We start from the raw sequence: 22,811 nt of genomic DNA on the forward strand, positions 1-22,811 counted from the left end.
TGGTCAATCGGGACGCTCCCAGCAAAACGTTTCAGCATAAAATCATGAGATAGATGGCGCTACGAAATGTGAATACACTACGTTGAGGGAGTGCGCTATCGACACTGTTGTGTCTTTCTATTTTTATTATTATTTTAGATCTATATAACAAAGTATATATATATATATATATATAACAAAGTATATAAGGATGTATATATAACAAGATATATGTATATATAATAACGTTTTATGAGTGACAGCATAGACTTTTCTATAACCTATAAGGAAATCAACTAATCAGATTTTTTCATTTTACTCTCCAAGATAGAAATAAAGAATCCTGATTGGTTGATTCCTTTATGTGTATGCATTATGCAAAAGTCTGTGATCATGTCCTTTGACTTTTCGCACACAAGACGCAAAAACGCTTGCCGTGCGGCAAACACAACGCGATAGTTAATCAACGTGTCATTTTCCTTTCAGAGCTGTAAGTTGTACCGTATCATTTTTCGTCGCGCGACAAACGTTCCCGCGCCATATATGCAAAAGTCAGTAGGGACTCTATTCCGTAACCACTTACCGACAATTGTCGGATCAGTAGACGTCGTAGCGCAGTTTTTTTATACCATGGAAAAGCTGTGCAACGACGTCTACCGATCTGACAATTGTCGATAAGTGGTTACGGAATAGGGCCCCTGGTAACATACTCCCCAAATGCACTTCCCAGCAAACACAATGTTACAACTAATATGTACGTTACATGTAACATTGTGTTTGTTAGGTTATGATGAAGAAAGAAAACAATGTGCATTAAGTACATTGAATTTTTAAAATCCGTACAGTTTCGCTAAAGAAACATAAAGAAAGTAGCCTAAAATTTGGGCCGTAGTATTGGAACGGTACACTAGGCGGTTCTTAAAACTTATATTTTTATAATCAGCTTAAGGCCTTTAATTTGGTACCTATTTTAAGTACGTTTTTCATTGCTCAGAAATGGAGCACATGTTGGCGTCACTCTTTACGCATGTATTAGTCAAATGTTATATATATACACCTGTTAAATACTTTTTTCCAAATGAATCTTTTTTTTGGAGTTGTTAAAAAGAGAAAATTATTATAACCGACGTGAAGCGGTTTCAAAAGAAAGTAAAAGATAGCTTCCACTACGTGTTGCAAATGCTTCGAAACGCTATGTAAACCAATCATAGTCTCTTTTTATGGACTAAAAAGCATTTGTAACTTTAAATGGATCTTATCCAAAGTCGATTATCATGGTGACATTTGTTTGCTTCAAAATGAACTACTAAATACGTTTTTTCTGTTCAGAGAATTGGAAACAGAAGTGGCAACAGCTAAAGATTATTTCATCCCAAAGATAGAGGTTCTTGCATATGACAAACAGACGCATCAACGAATCATTGAAGATAGTAAATAATGGAAAATTAATTGACCATTGTGTCGCATATCGCACAGCTTATATATACATATATATATATATATATATATATATATATATATATATATATATATATATATATGTATGTAAGCTTAATGATTTCCCTGGGTCTTTGTTCAGAATAATAATCTCGTGAACAATGCGGTTCTGTGAACAAGAAGCGAAATCTCTACAAGTTTCGACGAGTTCAAATTTCCTTGCCTATACGAAAAAGATCTCTACATTTGCTCGTGATGACTTGATCGTTCGGACTGGCGCAATTTTACGATATTATTATAAATTCATCCTGTTAAAAATACAGCTGATATTAATGGCTATTTTTTACCATTGAAACGCATACATAAATCTCCGTGAGAATAGCGCATTCGCGCAGTGGCGTAGGAGCATTAAGTGACGACGCACAGCGTATTTTTCAGTATCAGCTGATGGACTTGATGTACCTTTCGTCTTATCAAAACACGAGTGCCGTCACGACGAAGTCCGTCTCAGTATATTATGGCAGTACGTGGTGTAGCGACGTGGTGGACGTCATAACACGACAACGTTCGTTGTCGTCGCGAGTAAATCGAAGAAGCAAACTTGTCTCTTGCATTAACGAAGACTCGTCGACTTCATTTCATCAGCTGTCGTTGTTAAATTATATTTTCACCTGACACATCTCCGAATCGTGTGTCGAGATTCGTGAGTTGTGTGCTTCAAATCGAATTGCATCCGCATTTCGTTCAGTTGTCACGAACGTGAGTTAACCAAAGAGAGAGAAAAAGAAAGGGAGAGGGGAGAGAGAAAAAGAGAGAACGCGACGAGACACGGCATTGTCATTATCAAAAATTCACGTGTAAGTTTAAAATATACATTTCTCTTCTTCGTCATCGCGGAGGTAGTATCTGACCGTTGTGTGTGTATGTGTTATGTTACGAGAGAGAGAAAGAGAGAGAGAGAGGCCGCCGCTATGTCACCCGTTGCATCATCGGTTTATCATCGCCGATAATCGAATTAAAGATCGCGAAAACGTCGAAACGAGTTAACAACGATGTGCTTAATAATCTCGCCGTTGTGCTTCCATATTACTCGTAGTTACACTTTGACCTAACGCGACTTTATTTTTAAAACTGAGACTCCTTTTCATCTGAGGCCTCCATATTGTATTTCTATAAGTATTTAAAAAAATGTCTGTGCTGCAACAAGCTAATGAAATAACGATTATTATTGCACAAATAGATAGAGAATGTTTGGGTGACTAACTATTGGCTCTAATTATTTCTCAGGTCAAAGATTTTTTACAACTACTATCTTATATAAAACCAATGCCTTGGGAATACGTGATATATTAACATTTATAAATATAGCTTTTTCTGACTGTATTTACACATATATATTTCTTATCATTCTCCTTCTTATACTTGCTGCGTTTTAAGAACAATATTAACTCAAAAGGCTGGAATTTCCTCTACTATCTTCCTTCATTTGTATATTTATATAATAGTTTGATTAACATATATTGATATATGTATTAATAATATTACAGGATATTTAGTATTTTTGCAAACATGGGAGGAGCAGTAAGCTGCGGGCAGGACAATGATGAATTAGTGGATAATTTAATGGAATCTAAATATATCAAAACAAAGAAGGTGGAACAAGTTTTTAGAGCTGTAGACAGAGCTGATTATGTGTTATCCTCTCATAGAGATAGTGCTTATAAAGACTTAGCTTGGAAACATGGAAATATACATCTGTCAGCTCCATGTGTATATAGCGAAGTAATGGAAGGACTTAGTTTTGAACCTGGTTTGAGTTTTCTGAATCTTGGATCTGGAACTGGCTACCTCAGTACAATGGCTGGGTTGTTATTAAGTAAGAAAAATTATTATTTTAATAAACATATATCGTATATATGTGACACTTTTCTATCTTTTTTAGAACAACATGGTACAAATCATGGTATTGAGTTACACGAAGATTGTCTAAAATATGCATATGAAAGGCTAGAAGATTTCAAACAAAAATCATTAGCATTAAATGAGTTTGATTTTTGTGAACCATTATTCATACAAGGTAAAAGAATAATTTTTAATACAATAAATTTCAATAAATGTAAGTTTTGCTATTATCATAGTATTGAATTAATATGATATGGTTTCATATTCAACAGGAAACTGTCTCAGTATCATACCTGGCAGACAATATGATCGGGTATATTGTGGAGCAGCATGCCCTGAAAGTCATGAGTTGTTTATCAAGCAATTTGTTCGTGTAGGTGGTGTACTAGTAATGCCATACAGAGATAATTTGATCCGTGCAGAAAGAGTGAACGAGAATACTTGGATGCATTACACATTACTTCCCGTGTCGTTCGCTAATCTAATTGTACCTTCGGCATCGGAACATAATTTACTTCACCTACGTAAGTAACTCGAATGTAATTTACCTGTCTTCTCTGTCTTCAATTTTAGATACATTCTCAACCTTTAATGTCTTCCTTTCGTCGTTGGTCGATCCACTAACATGGACCTTCTGTGACTTAGAAAAAAAATAGTTATATTTTTAGTTTTCATTGCAAAATATATCATGTTCGTGATACAGTTCTAAATTTATACTTTACATGCTCACGAAATTTCTAACAAGTTTTATTAAATTTCATGTTGCAGCGGAGTGCGACCCCTTGTCCCTGCAAGAACTCTGCCGCGGTAAAATTCGACGTCGTCTGCGTGAAAATATTTGGAAAGAGCATCCCGATCTCGAGACCAAGAAGCCTATAATACCGGGTCAACGAAAGCCAAGTCCTCAACAGCACACCCTCAGACGTTTCGTCATACCTATCTTCGAAGAAACCGATGAAGTCCTGGACGACGAGGACCAGGATTATCCTAGCGCGTTGTCTGAACGTCGAACGCGCTTCCTGCTGAATGTAGATGCCGATACAGGCGAGGCTATCACCACGACTCTACAATTGGTGCGCGCTGTCATACAACCGAATTTGACTGAAGATCAGCGAGAAAATCAGCGAGAGGATGCGAGGACAGTCAACGAAGATGCTCAAAATGTTAGAGAAGCTACTCCGGAGAATAGTCGCGAGAATAATCGAGAAGATGCTCGAGAGATTGCGAGCAGCACAAGCGCTGACGACGATCAACACGAACAGAGACGAAAATCCGCCAAGATGAATTCCTCTTTAAGCACAAATAATGGCACGACGGGTCACAGTTCCACCGAGTTCGCCGATACATCTGATAACAGCAGTGAGACGCGGAACGATAGAGAGATATCGTCGACCGCTGCGACGTATTCCAACATGAGCGAAAGTGAGAGTGACACCGATCAAGAGAGTCCTTTCCTGCAAGGCAACAAAATCTTGAAACGCAAGAAAACGGACAGTGGCATAGTGGAAGATGCGAATCTCAGCAACGAGGAAGGCAGTCAACCCTCCAGTCAATCATCCAGCCAATCTTTCAGTCAGTCCTCCAGCCAGTCCTTCAGTACAAACGCTAATCACGAGGATTCAGACGCTACTGACACAATGGATATAGATTTGCCTCCTATATCGATCAATAGGTCGTGTAAAAATGTGTACGGTTCCCTATCGAAAGACTCTACCTCCAGTGACAAAAAAGTTATTGGCCATTATGTAGATAACAACGCGTTCGCCGGTTTTATGAGAGAGAAGATACAACAGTTACCGTTGCCTTTCTCCGTGAAACTGTATATAAATTACAATCGAAAATTCTAAAATAAGCAAAATATCTTATTCTCTTATTTAAACAAATATATAACTTTTTATTACGCAGGACAACTCACCGTTTCTTCTCTCGATCATTTCTCGTACGAGATTATTATATAATCCACGCGAAAGAGTACTGTTTCGTTTGCCAAGTGCCGATGTTTTCAAAACGAGCTCTTATCTCGAGTTGTCTTGAATCTTGAAACAGTATTCGATCGCCACTAATACATCCAATCTTGTTGGCGGATATCGATGAATCACTAAATTGCAACTTCTTTTTCAGTTCTCTAGTTGGAGTAGTTCTCGTATCTGTTACTGTCACTCAATGTAGACTACATAGATCACGATGTAGCAACATGAATAATGTTAACATCTGGCTGCGCGAAACGGATGCTCCACCTTTCCTGAGAAACCATTTCCGCAAATCCTGCATGATGTACTTATAATCTACAGCTTTAAATTTCTGAGACTTAGATTTCCCTGACTTTTGTATGGATTACTACACTGCATGTCTGTTAATCCCAAGGCTATCTAAGTTTCTGGATCCGGACAAATCTCCAAGGTATTATTTCTAAGTCAATCTCATTTCCTTTTCCAATATTATTAGAACACCAATTGTCTTGTCTCTCTTCTAAACTTTTAAAACGTATTATCGATAATATAAAATGAAAAAGAAACTAGGTAAATCGAAGATACGCGCATGTTTGCAGAGATCGCGACGAAAATGTCAATTTCAAGCGCATCGAGTTAGATCTAGACGGCAAAGAAAAGATGTGAGAAACTTTTGGACTAATAATCCAAATACGTGCGGAATATTTACAATTCCAACGAGGGATGCTGGGTACCTTCTGTTGATAGCACCACACTCCCACGTTGGAACGTTCGTACACGGAGCACGAGTTGGTCTGCGTGGGGTGCACTGAGGGTGCGCGCGGACAGATTGGTGGTGCGCGGAGGAGGCTGACGCCCAGCGATTCGACAGATCGCGCGGCTCTGTGTATCCGTCGTGATAAGCGAAGGACGGTCAGTGTCGGTACATATACACAATACCTTGCTGACGACGAGGTCGTATCGAGAAGGTGTCGGTCTCCTGATCACTCGTTTATCCTCGTTTATTATTATTCTTTGACGGAACTGTGAGCTGCTTCATCTCATCGCAAGTCATCGCGAATCTCTCTCTCGACGATGTACGATGGACGTGCATCGGACACCCTCGGAAATTCGCGTTCTGCGTGGAATTTGCAAGTAAGCTCCGCTGCCAGCTCCTGCTTGTGTGCGACGAAGTATCGACATCGTCATGTTGAAGCATTTTTGACGTGAAAAGAAACTAGAAGGATGGCCGATTAAAGGGCGACGGTGAGGAGAACGAAGACAGCTCGGCGCGGTCGTTCACACTCCAGAGTATCTCGTGATAACGCGTTGAGTCCACGAGTAAGGTGAGGTGGATGTTGTGCGTTAACGCGGCTTGTTTACGCGCCGACAGATTCTGATCCGTCACGAGAGATTTATCATATCGAAAGACAAACGTTTTCAATGTTTCTTATTGATTTACGACGTTCAGAAGATTTCTAATTCGCTGAATTTTACTTACACGGAAGATTCTTTCTCGAGATTTTGCACGAATATTGTATGAAAGCTTGTTAAAAAATAAAAAAATACGGGCTCGAGGTCGAGAGATGAAATGATTTTTCAAACGCGCCCTCGACAGATGGGCGATTTCTCTTATTATTTTGCGCTCCTAAGGAGAAATCTTGGCCATATCGCGCTCGCTATTCATCCCTGTGTTTATTGAGGAACGATGTCGTAAATCCAAACTACCCCGAGGGTCTCGAAGGTTACTACCGCGCTCGTCGAAAGGCAGTTACGTCGTAAACCTAAAATACGAGAAATCCCGATCTCCTTTACGATATGGTCTTCGAAATCTTTACAATGTACATTTCACTTATGATAATTACCGAATTCAATCACCTCTCTCCGCGGAACATGATACTATTGCACGCTTTTATCATCACCGCATCGCGCACGATAATTTTCTTCATAGAACTCGTCGAACGAAGATGAGGTTGACCGTAGCCGGCGTCTTCCTGCTTCTATATCTTACCTGTGCCCGCTTGCCGCGTGTCACCACAACCTTCGACTCGTACTGCGGTGGTCACCTGGCGGGTCCGCGAGGCGTCATACACACGCCGAATTTCCCCGGGCCCTTTTCGCTGCCGATCAAGTGTCGCTGGGTGATCGACGTATCTGACATTCCTTCGACCAACAGTTCCATCGTTGTCTACCTGACGCAGCTCTACGTCTATAAGGGGTTACGCTTCACCGAATACGCGTACTACGAGTCCGAGACCATGAATTTCGGCGCGGCTTTGGTGAAAGAGGTGACCGAGGGCAACGTCTTCGAGTATCGTCGTCTGAGGACCTTCAGGCCATTCCTGGTGGTCGAATTCGAGCTCGACCGCTTCGAGGGCAATCATGTTCGCGTGTTGAACGATCTCCTCGACGTGTACGGCTTCAACGTGACATACGAGATGACCGAGGAGCATCCGAATCCCGAATCTTGTACTATGCGCGACTGCTCCTTCGCGGGAAACTGTCTCGTCTCCGTGGATTACACGTGAGTCTCCTTAATCCTCTTGTAGGCTGCGTATCGCTATATAATCTTGCGATGTGTCCGCATACGAGTGTCTCCATGGCTGATCTCTGATATCTCTGTTTAAAAAATGTGCAATGGAGTTACATATAAAATATCAATATAACTAAATCGTCTTTTTTACTCATAAATAAATAAATAAATATATATATATATATAAGTAAATAAATAAATAAATAAATATATATATATGTGTGTGTGTGTGTGTGTGTATATATATATATTTATTTATTTATTTATTTATTTACTTATTTACTTATATATATGTATGTGCATATATGTATTTATTTATTTATTTATTTACTTATATACATATATATATATATATATATATATATATATATATATATATATATTAGATCTGTTATTGTGTTTACACTCAGATAAACAAAAATAAAATATTACACGTTTAAGCTTATTGAATGATTAAATATTTATTCAAACATATATAATTTCTCGTAATTTGAATTATAAATTTATTTCGTTTTTAATCACTCGTTTTTAATTATATTTTACGATTAATCGTTTCGAAACGATTAAATATCCATCTGAACGCGTATACGTTTGAAATTGAAATGATAGCCAACGGTAAATTTACGTAGGAAATTTTTCTAACATATCAGATAACAAATCTGATATTTATGAACTAAAAACGTACGATTGAATTCTATTGAATGTTATGTAACTTTATTGCATATATGATGTGCCATATTGAATTATTAATGCCATATTGCAGACAGATATGCCATATTGAATTTTATGCAACGTTATTACATATATTGCTTAATTTTATGTAATTTTATTACATATTGCGTTTTTAAGCAGGGATATGATGGTCTATAATTAGTAGTATAACGGAGAAAAAAATGATGACTTCTTATAAAAGAAACAACAATCAGGAAATAATTGCTTATACTACTGCCAGCTGTGGTTTGTCCTAAATGTTAATATAAGAACGAATATATTGAAAAGGTTAATTTCTATAATTAATTAGAAAATAAGTTTTATCTCTAACTACGAAGCAAATTTTTTAATGTTTCTGAGAGCTTTCGCGAATTGAGACAGTGGGATGTAAACAGCGAGTTTATAAGACTACACTGCCTATTGAACAACCCAAACACAGACACTTTTTTACACATTAATGGGGACAAGGCAAATTTGCATTAAATAGAAATCGATTTAATCCGTTTAGATTTCTGGGAGTTGCAGTTTGTCTTAATTTTCAATATAAGAACGAATATATCGAAAAGATTTATTTCTATAATCAATTAGAAAATAAGTATAAATTATCTATTTCTATCTACGAAGAAAATTTTTTAATGTTCTTTTTGATGAATGATACACAAACGGATAGATACTTTGTGAAATATTTTATTTGACATAATAAACGTAGAAAACTATGCGTAATATTAATTATAATTATATGTAGTAATAATTACTGACGAATTACGTCCATTTATTTACCGTTGAATAATATAAATCTATGCGAGCGTTAAGTCGATACTAGTTTATTCCTCTGCAAGTATAATATTGGTTAAAAGTGAAATGAGTTTGCGATGCATTTTCGTTGGCAAAGTTAAAAAGAAACTCTTTACAAGCTTCAGCAGCTTGCAAAGTTAGCATTAATGGGGAATTAAATCGGTTAATTAAAAAATTCAAGGATCAAGCGTAGCTGTAAAGGTGAATACATTTGAAATGTTAACGAATCGAGCTTACGCTGAGAAAAAGCCGCCGAGCTTAATGATTAAAGTTCTCGCGGTTGTTCTCGCGGTCGTTGCGCAAAAATCGTAGCGAGCAGTTCCGCACCATAAACACCGAACGTAATATCATTTTGTTCGCATTTCTACCCGGGAGCGAGGTTTTATTTAAACGAACGGAGTTGCCAGAAACCCAAACGAATTAAATCGATTTCCATTTAATGCAAATTTGCCTTGTCCCCACTGATGTATAAAGAAGCGTCTGTGTTTGGATTGTCCAATAGACGCGGTATAACCTTGTAAACTCGTTGTTTACCCTCAATTCGCGAAAGCTCTCAGAAACTTATGCTGTAGGCAATAAACATGTTAAGAAATAGAACGCCTACGAAGTTCTATCGCGGGAATACGGGTTTCGCTGTTCATGAATCATTAATGATCTTTTGCTCCCTTCAATTTGTCAGCTAAGCCTGGGATCGGGAAGTATCCATAATCCTTACGGTTCTCTTCTCGCAGATTTTTCTGGTGCGACTGTTTCGACGGTTTTAGCGGGAAAAGCTGCAACGAGGGTCCGTTGTGTTTCAACGATCAACACAAACCTGTTTGCCAAAACGGAGCTATGTGCAGGTACGAGATAACACATATCAGTAGAATGAATAACATCAATTGTTGCAAGGAGTTGTAAAACATACACGTATTATCTGTTTGTACGAAATAGATCTTGAATATTTTTGTATATTTTTGCAATATTAATGCATAGATGATAACTTTTAATTATTTTTTCCACCCAATAAAGTGTATCGTTATTTTTACATTCATTGTACATTGTATTGACGCAATAATTGGAGCAGTACATATTATATATACATATATATATATACATATATATATATATATATATATATATATATATATATATAGTATATATATAGTATATATATAGTATATATATAGTATATATATAATATATAAATTATTGAGTTTGTTCAAATTCTTTCTTACGTAGATCTTAATCAAATTTTAATTTGCCAGATATTCGTCGATGATAAAAGTGACTTACGGAATTAATAGACAGCTGTTCTGTTGGTTTCAGACAAATCGGAGCGGAGGCAATGCACTGCGATTGCTTGGATGGCTACGTCGGTCCTAGCTGCGAAACTCGTCTTCTGGATACTTTGGACACCGGTAACGTTTCATCTCGATTAAACGATTTCGTTTTATTTTAGTAGCGCTCGTTGTGTACCACATTCCTTTACTCTTGCTTATCTTTGTGATACGGCTGACTAAAGTGCGCATTTGTTGATGCACGAAATTCTTTGGAATTGTACGAGGTCACAGACTTAACGACGATTAATTGCGCGTGTTCGCAGAATGCGCTTCGGAGAACTGCATACTGCAGTGTCCCTTCGACGAGCAGCAGCCGTGCACCTGCAAAGACGGCACGAAGATATATAACAGTAAGTCTCGACAGATGTCTCGTACATTTAATAATTCATTGCGACATGCTAGGTAGTAAATTATCTTTTCTTCAGTAAATAAAAAAAAAATATATATTTCCTATATTTGTCATTTTGTTTAATTGAAAATCATCTGTGATCCAACGTTTTAGTTAAGCAAGAATATATTCCTTGATTTCCATCAAAGAATTTGCTAATGAAAGAAAATATGCAGATGTTGTGCAGTGTTGAGATACGCTGCATAATGCATAGATCAAAGTAACAATATTTAAACTGAGCCAATAAGAGTCAATTGTCTACTACATATTAAACTGGATTCCTATTGTGGCCCAGTTAAAATACTGTTATTCTAAATGCGTATTTCAGTCTTGCTTTGTTGTTTAATGAATCATTTTTCTGTTTATAGATCGATCACGATACGAGTGCAGGATCAAGTTGTCGAACGTCACGTCTCTTCGCACAGGTCTGATATCGCAGCAAGGCAGCCTGGAATCGTTCGTCAGCAAACAGGTAAGTGGACGACTTGAAAATCTGCCTGAGGCAATGTATGCGAACGTTGTAATCAGAAAACACGAATTGCGTCTAACAGCAATCGTTTATCAGAATGACGCACAGTTCGTGCAAGGGGAGGACGGGCGTTCGGTAAATACTTGCGATAAGTGCACGGCGCTTCAGCGTAGCTGCATTTTTACACGAGACCAAATATGCAACTGCGTGTTTATGTAACGAATATTAAAGTCTCTACTATTAAAGTAACACGCACCACGCACGTACACGTAAATGCATCTCGAATGTATTTTACCGGGAACAGTGTCGTTAAGATATTTTCCCGCGCAAAATGATGCGATTCAACGTAATCACGCGCGTCATACGTGTAATTGTAGCCAGCATTTGGTTAGCTTCGAGCCGCCGTTGTTGTGCTCGCACACAGCCATACGATCAATTACAATTGTCGTAACGATTCCCATGCGATTACGTCAATATACTGATGAGCGTGCGTTGCTGCTTGGACAGATATGCCGTTGTTTACGAACATTATGCAACCCATAATAATGGATCCTATGAGCAATCGATCGAGTTACTTAAACTCCTTCGATTTAAACATATCGAATATATTATTTATTTTATGACGATAAAAAATATTTTAGGTGCGGCAGAATAAAGTACATATTCTGAATGCATCTTGCATTTTTTATGCATTTTTAATGCATTTTCTAACGCGAACGAATACACGTGACGAAGGTGAACACGTTTCTTTATCTTTCTCGAGACGTTTTCGTTTGATTAATAACATTAAGATAAATCCATCTTACTGAAGTTTCGCAAGAAATTGCGATACTCTAAAAGCCGCATTATTAGTTGTCATTTGAAACTTGTCTCTTGCGAGATACTCAAATTTTTACTCAGATTTACATTCAAATTTTCCAATTGAATAATATAACATATGTGATATTACATCTATAATAGCGGTTCAACTGGAAAATTTTCACCTGACTCTGAACTCAAATCTGAATATCTCACTTTTGAGAAAAGTTTCAAGTAACGACTATTAATATGGGCCTAAGTTTTGCAATGCCATTTGCTTTCAGTGACGTTTGAGTTTCTTCATTCGGGGCGATGTTGGTGGCGGTAGTTTGTATAAAACGCAATTTTCGTCGCTAAATATAGCTGCATGCAAATATAGCTACTTTGTTCCGGTCGCAAATTCCCATACGGTGGCTGTGTCGTAACCGTGATTCTCTCTCTTAACGCTCTCGGGTAGGAAATATCGTCGCAGCAATCTCAATCGGCTCTTTAGATCCGCGGTTAAGCCATGTCTTCCTGGATCCCCCACGTAAATTCGCGCACCTCGTACGTGTGCGTTTTCCAGCCACGTAATTAGGATGTTCGCTATTTCCTCGTCGTACAGCAGATCGCCGACAAAGATCACGTCGTACAGATCTTCCGGTGTTTTTTCCAGTAGGTTCTGCCACGTCACCTCGATGTCCACGTCATTTAGCATGGCGTTCATCGCAATAGCTACGCAGGCGACTGAAAAAAGAAAACCTGAAGAGTATATTTTACTAATCTTTTACTAACGATCATCACGCACACGTAATCTTTAATCGCTGATATTATTAATGTATAGAATTAACTAATAATGTTTAAATAAGAAGACTTTTTGATTCTACTAAACATATACAATTACTTCTGCAACAATTCAATTTCGATATCTTCTAAATATTCCAATGTTTAACAGAATATTGAAAAACTTAAAGTACCTTAAAAATTGAACGAACAGTACCCCGTTGGTGTGATCTAATTGTTTTAAACGCATATTATTTAAAAAAAAATGTTTTCTTGTCTCTCATTTTGCATTCTGATCGAGAAGCATTTTCCTACTCAGGTAACTGACCGTGCTGTGTGCGACATCAGTATGTGCGCGCATATCAGAAACTCTCTAATCCTGACTCATACACACTCTATTAATATCGTAATCGTGAATATTTGTCTCTCACGTTCCTGCATATGTTCCGCTGAATTAGCTCCATTGTTTCGTTGTAATGTTAGACACCGACCGATATATTAGCGATTCGTTCGTCGAAGAAGCCAGTCATTCTTCGTCACAACTTGGCAATTTTCATTGTTAAATGTTAAATGTCTTGCTAAATGAGCTTCAGATTGAAATTTTTCCAAAGACGAAAACCAACTGTCATTCCTTAGTTATTAGCAAGCGAACGTCAGAGATTCTCTTTGACGTGCACATGCAGTTGTTAATCAAGGGAATGGCATTTTATTTTCTATTTTTACTTTTCAAGCATTTATATTTAAAATATTATCGGTATCCTTTTTCTTTACTGAGGAAGAGTTAATGTTTTTCAATTTCAACTCAGTCACAGGCATATGGAGAAAAATAATTTTGCTCTTTTAGTAAAATCGTCGTTGCTACTGCATATTCGTAGTGACATAAAAAAAATTTAGTTGACGTAACTAATTTTACAAATTATTCATTATTAGAGCAGAAATAGTTTCGTTGCCAGGATAGAAACAATTTGTTGAGTATATTTGTCCTAAGAATCACGTTAATTTGCTATTGATTGCAAAATAATGTATCCTTAAATTTATTTGCTATCGGAGCAAAACTGCAACTGCTTAAATCTACCATGGTTCTTATAGCAAAATAATTTGTAGATTTAGAAAATTATATCCAGCAAAAAATTTGATGGACCAGCAAATTATTTTTCTCCGTGCATTCTTTTTCAAACAACATTTAATCGTTTCTGCGATAATTATGCACTACTCCGAAAGTAACAGACTGCAACTTTTAATTCCGCAATTTTTCGTTGCTAAACGGCACTAAATATCCGTTTCAGGCAATTAACAGTACGAATGAAAATGCAGGTCGATAAGATAATATTATTCCATAAGGTCAATTGAGGCCGACGCGATAAACGACTCTCGTATCTGGCGCGTGAACAGCGTGGCGATCGAGTAATCTTCGCCCTCGCTATTGAATGGCAATGTCCGCGAGCGAAGATAATCAAGCGATAGCGTAGTTGGATCTCACATCCGCCACACGTTATATCACTGAGTTTTTGTTGCGCACGGTAAATGACTTCGCTCCGTGAACCTTGGGACGGGCAACGCACGTGTTCTCGCGCTTAAATATAACGTCCTTGACTTATATCGATTCGCGCCGAAAGAAGCGTGCCAGATTAATACGAGATGCTGAGCGCAAGCGAAACGAATGATAATCTTGTTCCGCGAATTTCCGAATTCGTCCGTGATACCAGCACGCCGGAAAGCCCCGAAAGGAACAGCAAAGCTTTTCATCTTGTCGATTTCTCCGTATGTTAACAAACGCGAGGCGGAAAGTTTTGTTAGCGCGAGCATACGTAACATATTTGCGTCTCTGTTTTTCCTGGCCGCGTTCCGGAAAATCACGATATTTATAGTGATCTATGATGAGATTATGCCAGTTTTCAATGTCGGCTTGTTAATCAACAGCAACGCGCGACAAACAGCAGTCCCCACGGAATATATCCGCAATATCGCAAATACATTGCAGAATTGGGAAAATTACTTTTCAGGGGACGCTAAATATCGATGTAACACAATTTTGCAGTTTACACTGTTCTTCAATTTGATTGCATAGTATCTCAAATATCTTTACAAAGTGGAAATAAAAATGCATTGAGAAACATTAGATATTGTATCCGAAACAAAAGAGGCTTTTGTAAAAAAAATGCCTTGTTTTTTATATAATATTTGATGCCTCTTCATGCATTGAAATTTATGCTTTCACTCTGCAAAAACATTTGTAATTCCATGCGATTAAGTTGAAAAACAGTGCAAGCTACGAAACTCTCTGCACTATATATAGGTATCCAGCAAAATATGTTTTATTTATAGAATATTTTTCTATGTTTGATATAATATTTGATGTTTTCCCGACATGCTATATTGACATTTGTCACACATATTGACATTTTACCTTGTAAAAGTATTTGCGATCCCACGCAACCAAATTGAGAAATAATGCGAACTACTAAACTGCAAAACATATGAAACATTATATAAAATTATAATTTATCATCATTACTAATTGCTGATTTCGCTGAGCGTATAGAAAATATCGATCTCCGGTTATTACACGAGAGGAATGTAATACCGAGAATCGAGGACCTTTCACTGACGCACGAGGGACAACCCTTCCTTCCAGCATCTGCGTAAAACGGGAAAACCCGTCCTAAGTGTACTACCTCTTAATTGCCTCTTGACCTGTTTAAACCAGAATAAAATTACGAGGGCAGGTGTAATACGTAACTTGCCAAGACTACGTCCTATAATGATCTCTTTGGAGATTTATTCGCTGCGGGGGCTCATTTTTTAAATAGTTTTTCGTTAAAAATCGCCGAACCGGCGATAAATGCGGGATAATTGCAGGATTACGTAAAGGTCGTTCTATAGTGGCTGCGTTCAGCAGAGGAAGCTGCTTTGCAACTGTTGTAAAATTCGTGAATCTGATTGGAGTATGCTCTTAATTTTGGTTGAATCCAAGAGCATGTACCAATCAGATTCACGAATTTTATAACAGTTACAAAGCAGCTTTCTCTGCTGAACGCAGCCACTAGTTGCAAGCCGATCGCAAGCAGACACAATTCTTATTGCGACAGCCAATCAGAAGCATCAATGGTGCTATTGACTGCTATGAATGGTGCTTCTGATTGGCTATCGCAACAAGAGTTGCAATCGACTTACTAATGTAGTAATATAGAACGACTTTAATGTTCGCAGGTTTTTCAGAAATTCATATTGCCGCGCGCCTTATTCGCTCTACTTTATGTTTTCTACATTGCTCGTAATTGGCAATCTTTTGTGGATTTTATATAGACCTTTATTTCTGTAAATTCACTTCGTTGTTTGTTTTACCGCGAATCCGCAACTTTCTATTGTCATGCGCTTCGTTCGCTGCACTTTGATGCGCCTTCATGTTTCCTACATTGCATATAATTGATAATCGCTTGTGAATATGGCATAGATCTTTATTTTTATAAATTCACCAACTGTTATTTGTTTATGTATCCGCAACTTTTCACTGTCACACGTTTTGTCGGTTGTGTTTTGGTGCATTTCTACATTACTTATATTGATTATAATTTTTGCAATGTTTGTGAATTTTGCACAGACCTTTATTTGCAATTTTTTTCGTGAATTCGTCGATTTTCAACATGCATAATCGCGGCATAAATTCAGATATTCCTAACTCCGCGAGACTCGAACATTAGATTCGTGTCCGCGCAGCGATATTTTTCGCCGATTATCGCCCAGGACGCGTGAACAGTCTCAAATTGTCATCTGATTAAACATTATTCCATTTGTTCTATCGCAAGAACGGACTGTCGCGTTTGTACGATAGGAAAGGCGATAACGAAATCGCCACACGTGCGATTCGATAACGCGCTATCGACGATTGTTCCGATATGCACGACTCGCCGCTGCGTTTCGCCGCGGATTCGCGGTTTTTCAACGCGCAATAAATAGTTGCAAAGTTGCAAAGTCGAACACTCGAACACTATTGACGTGTGTCAATAACTCACGGTGACGAAAGCACGTCGCGGTCAGCCAGACACGCGCTTGTCACGAGTGCGAGAAGACGTCGAAGAGAGACGCAGTCCTCGCGCGACGCAATCGGTTCATTGATAGAAACCTTCTCCTCGTGGCAACATCAATTCCACGTATAGTACGCAATTAGTGCGATATGGCTAGCCACTGATAGTTATTATCGGTGCGTTCTCTGTCCCGTTATGGAGCGCAACAAACAGCCAGCACGATTACCATGCGAACGAAATGCGCGAATGGAATCGGCCAGCCGCATTTGGAATTCTTTTCTGAATCACGCTCATCGGAATCCGGTCTTATCTGACGTCTGGACTCGCGCCTATCACCGGCACCGCTGTGTTAATTCGACGTACACCTGTCCGTGTCGTGTCACGCACGTTCACACGTACACACGCACACAAGTGAGCGTACGCGTGTACGTATGGGTGTGTAAGCCACATGTGACGTCAATACTGGCAGCTTGGTATTTCCTCGGGCCACCGACCCATCCAGGTAACTCGGGACTGGACTCCGAGGGAATACCTGGCATCGAAGGCTTTCTAGTTAATAGGAAAAGGGACGAAAGCAAAAAGTGAAACTACACTTATTCATTGCAATGTAGGTATTTCTATTGTGAACAATCGTTCAGCATGTTTGATGGTTTTATGATAGGAATAACTTTTTAATAAAACTTTAGGTCGAAACCTTTTATATAATTATTATAGTAGGAAAAATATTTTCTCCTAGAGAAGAAACAGAACTCCTGCTCATAAAACAAAATAAAGATTTGTTTTGAGCTATCACGAACATAAAAGAGCAAAAGACTGCATTCAGCAAGAAAATCTATTGCTTTGTAATGTTGTAAATTTGTGAGCAAATTGTTGCAAAACAGCTGTGAATGCTTTTCATCTTGACTGAATTTAAAGTCCGTGGTAACAGTCGTTATTTGAAAGTTGCTTCAAGTGAGATATTCATATTTAAGTTTAAAGTTAGATGTGAATTTTTCAATGGAATTGCGCAATTGCGAATATAATGTCATATCATATGTTTCAACTGAAAAACTCAGATCTATCTTTAAATTCAGATTTGAGTGTTTCGTCGAGATAAGTCTCAAGTAACGAGTCTCAGCTCTATTAACACAGACTTATTTCAGCATATAGCAATCAAATTCACACATTTTACAACAGTTGCAAGACAGCTTTCTTTTGCTGAACGTTATTGTTCTGTGGTCATCTTTTCAAATAAAGTTTCAAATAAATCTTCTTTTCAAATAAAGTTTTCAAATAAATCTTCTTTTCAAATAAAGTTACATAGGCTTAAATTTTGTAAAATTCCAAAGCAGTGACAGTAATTTCATTTTTTCTTTTTCTTGTCTATTGTGTTTATTGAATATCTACTTTCATTAGTTTGGGACCTTCAAAGATTGTCATGTCAAAAACTGCCATGTGAAATCGATTTGTCACAGAGCTCGGGAAATGTGTGTTGTTCTTTTCTAAAACGTATAGCAAGTACAGAATGCTTCTTGAAATTCTAGCTACGCTACTGACTCATCTTTTCTTTCTCTCTTAGTCGTGTAGCTCGATTGCCAGCCATACATTCGAGTAATTCCCCGCGTTCCCATACTCATCTTCTTCCTTTCTGTTTGGACAAACTCTACACAAAGCAAAAATTCTCTCTCTCTCTCTCTCTCTCTCTCTCTCTCTCTCTCTCTCTCTCTCTCTCTCTCTCTCTCTCTCTCTCTCTCTCTCTCTCTCTCTCTCTCTCTCTCTCTCTCTCTCTCTCTCTCTCTCTCTCTCTCTCTCTCTCTCTCTCTCTCTCTCTCTCTCTCTCTCTCTCTCTCTCTCTCTCTCTCTCTCGGTTTCTTTCTCTTTCCTTCGTTCTCGCATATTTTTCATCAGTTCGAGGAAATTGCAAAACAAGCGCAATACCGTTGCATATATGTCTGTGATATCAACGCGCATTTATCCCCGGAGATTTACGAGCCGTCGTGAGTCGTTTTTCGGCGCAGTTCCGCGCGATAGACTGCCGAATCGATCGAATCGATGGCGTGGACGTCGCGACATGTATTTCCTAGTAACGAATATGATACTTGTTGCAAACGTTGTTAGATGCGATAACTGTTTATTGACTAGATAACATCAAGTCATCGAGAAACAGTCGCTATCGGTTACATCACTCGAAAATATTGCGATGTCACAGTTGCCGCGATGTCGCGACGATTGCAACACGCTGATTGCCCACATCAAATATCAATAAAGCAAACGTTCGTCGCGCATTTTTTTTATGACATTATTTTTCGCGGCATTTTTCACGCTCACCCATGGGACTCTCTTTATTACGTGTAACCTGGGTAACCGCGTTATCAGTTACGTTATCACGCAAGGACACCGCGATTGTGGTGGCGTGGTGTATAATATGTCGTATTTATATGTACGGGGACTCCCGGGCTCGTAGTATTTTATTTTATACGCATCCTCTGCGGAGCGAATTTTCCCCGAACGAAAGTAAAGCGCGATAATAATTATTATCGGGCCACGACAGATAAGAAAAGCTCTGGAAATCCTATTAATAAAAATGGGCAGCCGCGCTTGAGAATTTTTTCCTCGACGAGAAAAACCATTTCCGCAATTTTCCGCGACCCGTCGCGTGCGTGTTAATAATGCGCTTTCCACCGAACATTATAATTCGTTTCAAACGAACTCGTTCCGATTCGAATCGAGCGGATCCGCCACGACTGACCGTTCCCACTTAAATTAATGATCACACCAGATATACTGACCTTCACTGATATCATTCGCGACCACTTGCCACGGCCCGATCGATTTCGCGGCTATCGCCGTGGCGCCGCATCCCGCACCCAGATCCAGTATCCTTAGAGGACCCTTTTTCGCACCCGGCAACTTACGTCCGAAAATTCGCTCCCTCTCGTCGAGGATGAATCTCGTGAGCGCCTGTCCGCCGGGCCAGTATATGGACCAGAATGGATCGTGAAATACGGTTCTCGTCAAAGAGTCGAGTCTCCTATCGCCATCCTTGTCAATGAAGGGCTCACGATACAGAGGACAATTCTCCGTGAGCAGCAGTAACTTCAGCTCCGGAGTCATGTGGTCTCGAGTGACCTCGGTGTTTTCCAAGATCGTCCTCACCACGTCCTGTCGCTTCTCCGTGAATCCTTTAAGCGATACCCCACGGCTGTTCCGTAGAACATGATCCCAGATCTCTTTTATGTCCCGCGAGAATGTTCTCGTGACGAGACGTTCCTTCAAACACATAACACTCCTCGCAATCATCACTGACGGCTTGGAAACAAAAGCTAAATATGGCTCGTCTATTTAACACACGGCGCTTTCGAGAAGTCCTAAAATAAATATAATTCACGGAATTAAATTAATTGTTTGTTTGACAAGTGCCTGTCGTAAAACAAAAGCTATAATCTCACACTGACTACTTCCGTTTTTTGATAAAAAGTCATGATAAGTGATTATCTTCTGAGAAGAGTATCAATCCCGGTACGTGGACTATAATGATAAATTCTTGTCTTGCTTTACGTAAGATAAGATCGCCGATTGATCAAATCGCGCGTCCGATTTGAGAAAAAAAATATTTTGCTTGATGTTGATGCCAAAGGCATCCTCGAGTCTAATTAGTCGCGAACATTTGACAAGTGCAGCGAAATTTAAAACAAAATTTACCACATTAATGTTGAATGTAAAATTAACTTGCTATCAACATTCTACTACCGACAGAGTCGGTTCTACGCTTGTGGTGTCGACATTGCAGTTTTTCCTTCAAGAAAATTTACATTTGCGCAGATAGCGTTCGCAACTTACGGCAGTCATACGGGAAAACGAATATGCACGTCAAAGTATGCACGTCAAAGTATGCACGTCAAAGTATGCACGTAATCGTGATTATAAAAATGATGTGATATTAATATTATATGCCGATCTGGGATAATGACAGATGAAGTCTCGAGGAGTCACACTGAGAGAGAAACTAAATTATTACATAGAAAAAGATTAATATTCACTCAAAATTGATATACATAAATTAACAATTATTGTTTGGTGTATAAGCAATGATATACAATTTTGTTCAAAGAATTATTAAAAAAAAAAGAAAGTTTCAAATTTCAGCAGTTATAATTTTATTTGAATATTTAATAGTTTCAGAAGAAGTACAATATGATTTGGTGATAATATCTTCTTCCGACAATTAAAAAAACCATATTTTCAACTCAATATTTTGTACTTTCCATGCAATTTTTGTAACTCGTCAAATATTTTTTTGCTGAATATGCGAACACACGAAAATTGAAGAGCAAAGCCGCATGACCTGAAAAAAAAAAGAAAAAAAATAGAACTGTGTAGCTCGTTCTATTTCCTTAAATTTCGATTTGACGTTTTTCTTCGAAGTTCAGACTTAGCGTTTTGTGATGCTTTCTTTAAAAAAAAAAATATATATATAGGAGTACTCCGTACTTGGGAGTATTTTTAGTCGCATTTATGACTCTTACGGGGAATTAACCTTATGAAAAAACCTCGAAGACTACGATGTTGTCTCTACTTCAGATTGGGATTCCCAATCGTTCCGGTTGCAAAGTATTCCCCGGTACTCGCTGAAACACTGACGCGAACGATTGCAAGGTTCTTGACCGAGAAGCGTTCCATCGATCAACGTTTCCTCGTAAGAAGTAGGTCAAATGTTATAGCGAGTCCGTTTCGCGAAGTGTGAATCCTGAGCTTGCGGAAAGTAGTTTCAGACAGACCGTGGTTGAATAACTTTTTCCCTTCTCCTTCGTTCTTAGTAGTCTGAATTTTCTGTTTAAGAAAGAAACGATTTTTTTCTGCGCAGAACAAAGACTCATAGTGTATTAGTTGGTCGAGAACTCTCATTCGTTTATTGTTAAAACTTTAATACCCATTTCCTTTCTCTCTTTCTTTCTTCCTCCCCAACGTTTTGTTACAAATTAATTGCAAATACCTCGCTGCCTTCCAGCGCTGCTGATGCAATTTTCCGCGGCGTAATTCCATTATATCACATGAAACGCGTCTATTGCGTCCATCGCGTATTCTTCCGAGCGACAATATTAACAGACCTGGACCGGTTATATTCATTAATGTAAAGCGCGTGTATAGCCGTTGTAAAACAAATATTATTACGCAGGCGAGCCTTCGGCTTTTGTGACCTTTATACGACTGAAGCGCGAACGGGCAGGTGGAATTCACGTAATCGTCGTCATAACGGTCGCTCACTTAATTAGTATCCTTCCGAATTGATCATTACTATGTATGACTGTCCAACGCTTAATTATCATAACTTATAATATCAACATCTCATTACAATACTATTTTTCACGTCTCTCTCTTTCATGACTTACATTAATATTCCCGACATTGTTACGCAGTGTCGATATTTGTGTGGTATTCGGGAATCAAGTTTAGACTAGACGAGAAAGCTTGAAGAATTATTTTGTATCGCGAATAACAATTTTTCATCACGCGCGCTTACATTCTACGATATTAAGTCATTATTTCGTTTATTTTACAATTATTTACCCTTTTATCCATATGCCGTTTTGCTTCCGAAGATCTATTGTTTCATTAGCGTAATATCCAGTTATTATTCTTGATTACGTTACGTTTATTTGTTGAATGTATAGAGCAAAAATTAGGTCGCGCTTTATATTAAATTAATATCGCTGCGCGTAGTTATTTCGCTCTCGCCGTCCGTGAAAACCGAGGAAGCCTCGAACAACTGTGGCACACACACG

The 22,811-nt window shown here is 38.4% G+C and overlaps 3 protein-coding genes across 6 annotated transcripts in view; 2 read left to right on the forward strand and 1 right to left on the reverse strand.

The window, feature by feature from the left end:
• The first annotated feature begins 390 nt into the window (after positions 1 to 390).
• Positions 391 to 5,228, forward strand: LOC116847789 (protein-L-isoaspartate O-methyltransferase domain-containing protein 1-like). 2 transcript variants are annotated; one of them, XM_032823170.1, is made up of 7 exons: positions 391 to 469; positions 1,309 to 1,409; positions 1,855 to 2,273; positions 2,964 to 3,292; positions 3,359 to 3,493; positions 3,591 to 3,842; positions 4,087 to 5,228. In XM_032823170.1, exons 4-7 carry the CDS (start codon positions 2,986 to 2,988, stop codon positions 5,163 to 5,165), a joined length of 1,773 nt encoding a protein of 590 aa, XP_032679061.1. In that variant the 5' UTR covers positions 391 to 469; positions 1,309 to 1,409; positions 1,855 to 2,273; positions 2,964 to 2,985; the 3' UTR covers positions 5,166 to 5,228. The 2 variants fall into 2 exon arrangements, with proteins under 2 accessions (XP_032679061.1, XP_032679072.1); XM_032823181.1 differs by lacking the exons at positions 391 to 469; positions 1,309 to 1,409; positions 1,855 to 2,273 and adding an exon at positions 2,356 to 2,703.
• Positions 5,229 to 5,384: 156 nt separating this feature from the next.
• LOC116847766 overlaps positions 5,385 to 22,811 on the forward strand; it is a 30,587-nt gene continuing 13,160 nt past the window's right edge. For 2 of the 3 annotated variants that reach the window (XM_032823116.1, XM_032823133.1), the window contains exons 1-7: positions 5,385 to 5,718; positions 5,867 to 6,592; positions 7,198 to 7,770; positions 10,017 to 10,127; positions 10,594 to 10,685; positions 10,871 to 10,957; positions 11,364 to 11,467. In XM_032823116.1, coding sequence (XP_032679007.1) covers positions 7,214 to 7,770; positions 10,017 to 10,127; positions 10,594 to 10,685; positions 10,871 to 10,957; positions 11,364 to 11,467 — 951 coding nt within the window. In that variant the 5' untranslated portion in view covers positions 5,385 to 5,718; positions 5,867 to 6,592; positions 7,198 to 7,213. Of the gene's footprint in view, positions 6,593 to 7,197; positions 7,771 to 10,016; positions 10,128 to 10,593; positions 10,686 to 10,870; positions 10,958 to 11,363; positions 11,468 to 22,811 lie in introns of all 3 variants that reach the window. The other variant, XM_032823125.1, reaches the window with a different exon arrangement.
• Positions 12,054 to 20,365, reverse strand: LOC116847800 (electron transfer flavoprotein beta subunit lysine methyltransferase-like). Its single transcript, XM_032823193.1, has 2 exons — positions 19,818 to 20,365; positions 12,054 to 12,988 (listed from the first exon to the last, which is right to left on the reverse strand). The coding sequence occupies exons 1-2, from the start codon at positions 20,326 to 20,328 to the stop codon at positions 12,642 to 12,644; spliced, it is 858 nt and encodes a 285-aa protein (XP_032679084.1). The 5' UTR covers positions 20,329 to 20,365; the 3' UTR covers positions 12,054 to 12,641.

Source organism: Odontomachus brunneus, unplaced genomic scaffold (genome assembly GCF_010583005.1).
Source record: "Odontomachus brunneus isolate Ranch 3 - 2012 unplaced genomic scaffold, Obru_v1 Obru_scaffold_005, whole genome shotgun sequence".
NCBI lineage: Eukaryota > Metazoa > Arthropoda > Insecta > Hymenoptera > Formicidae > Odontomachus > Odontomachus brunneus.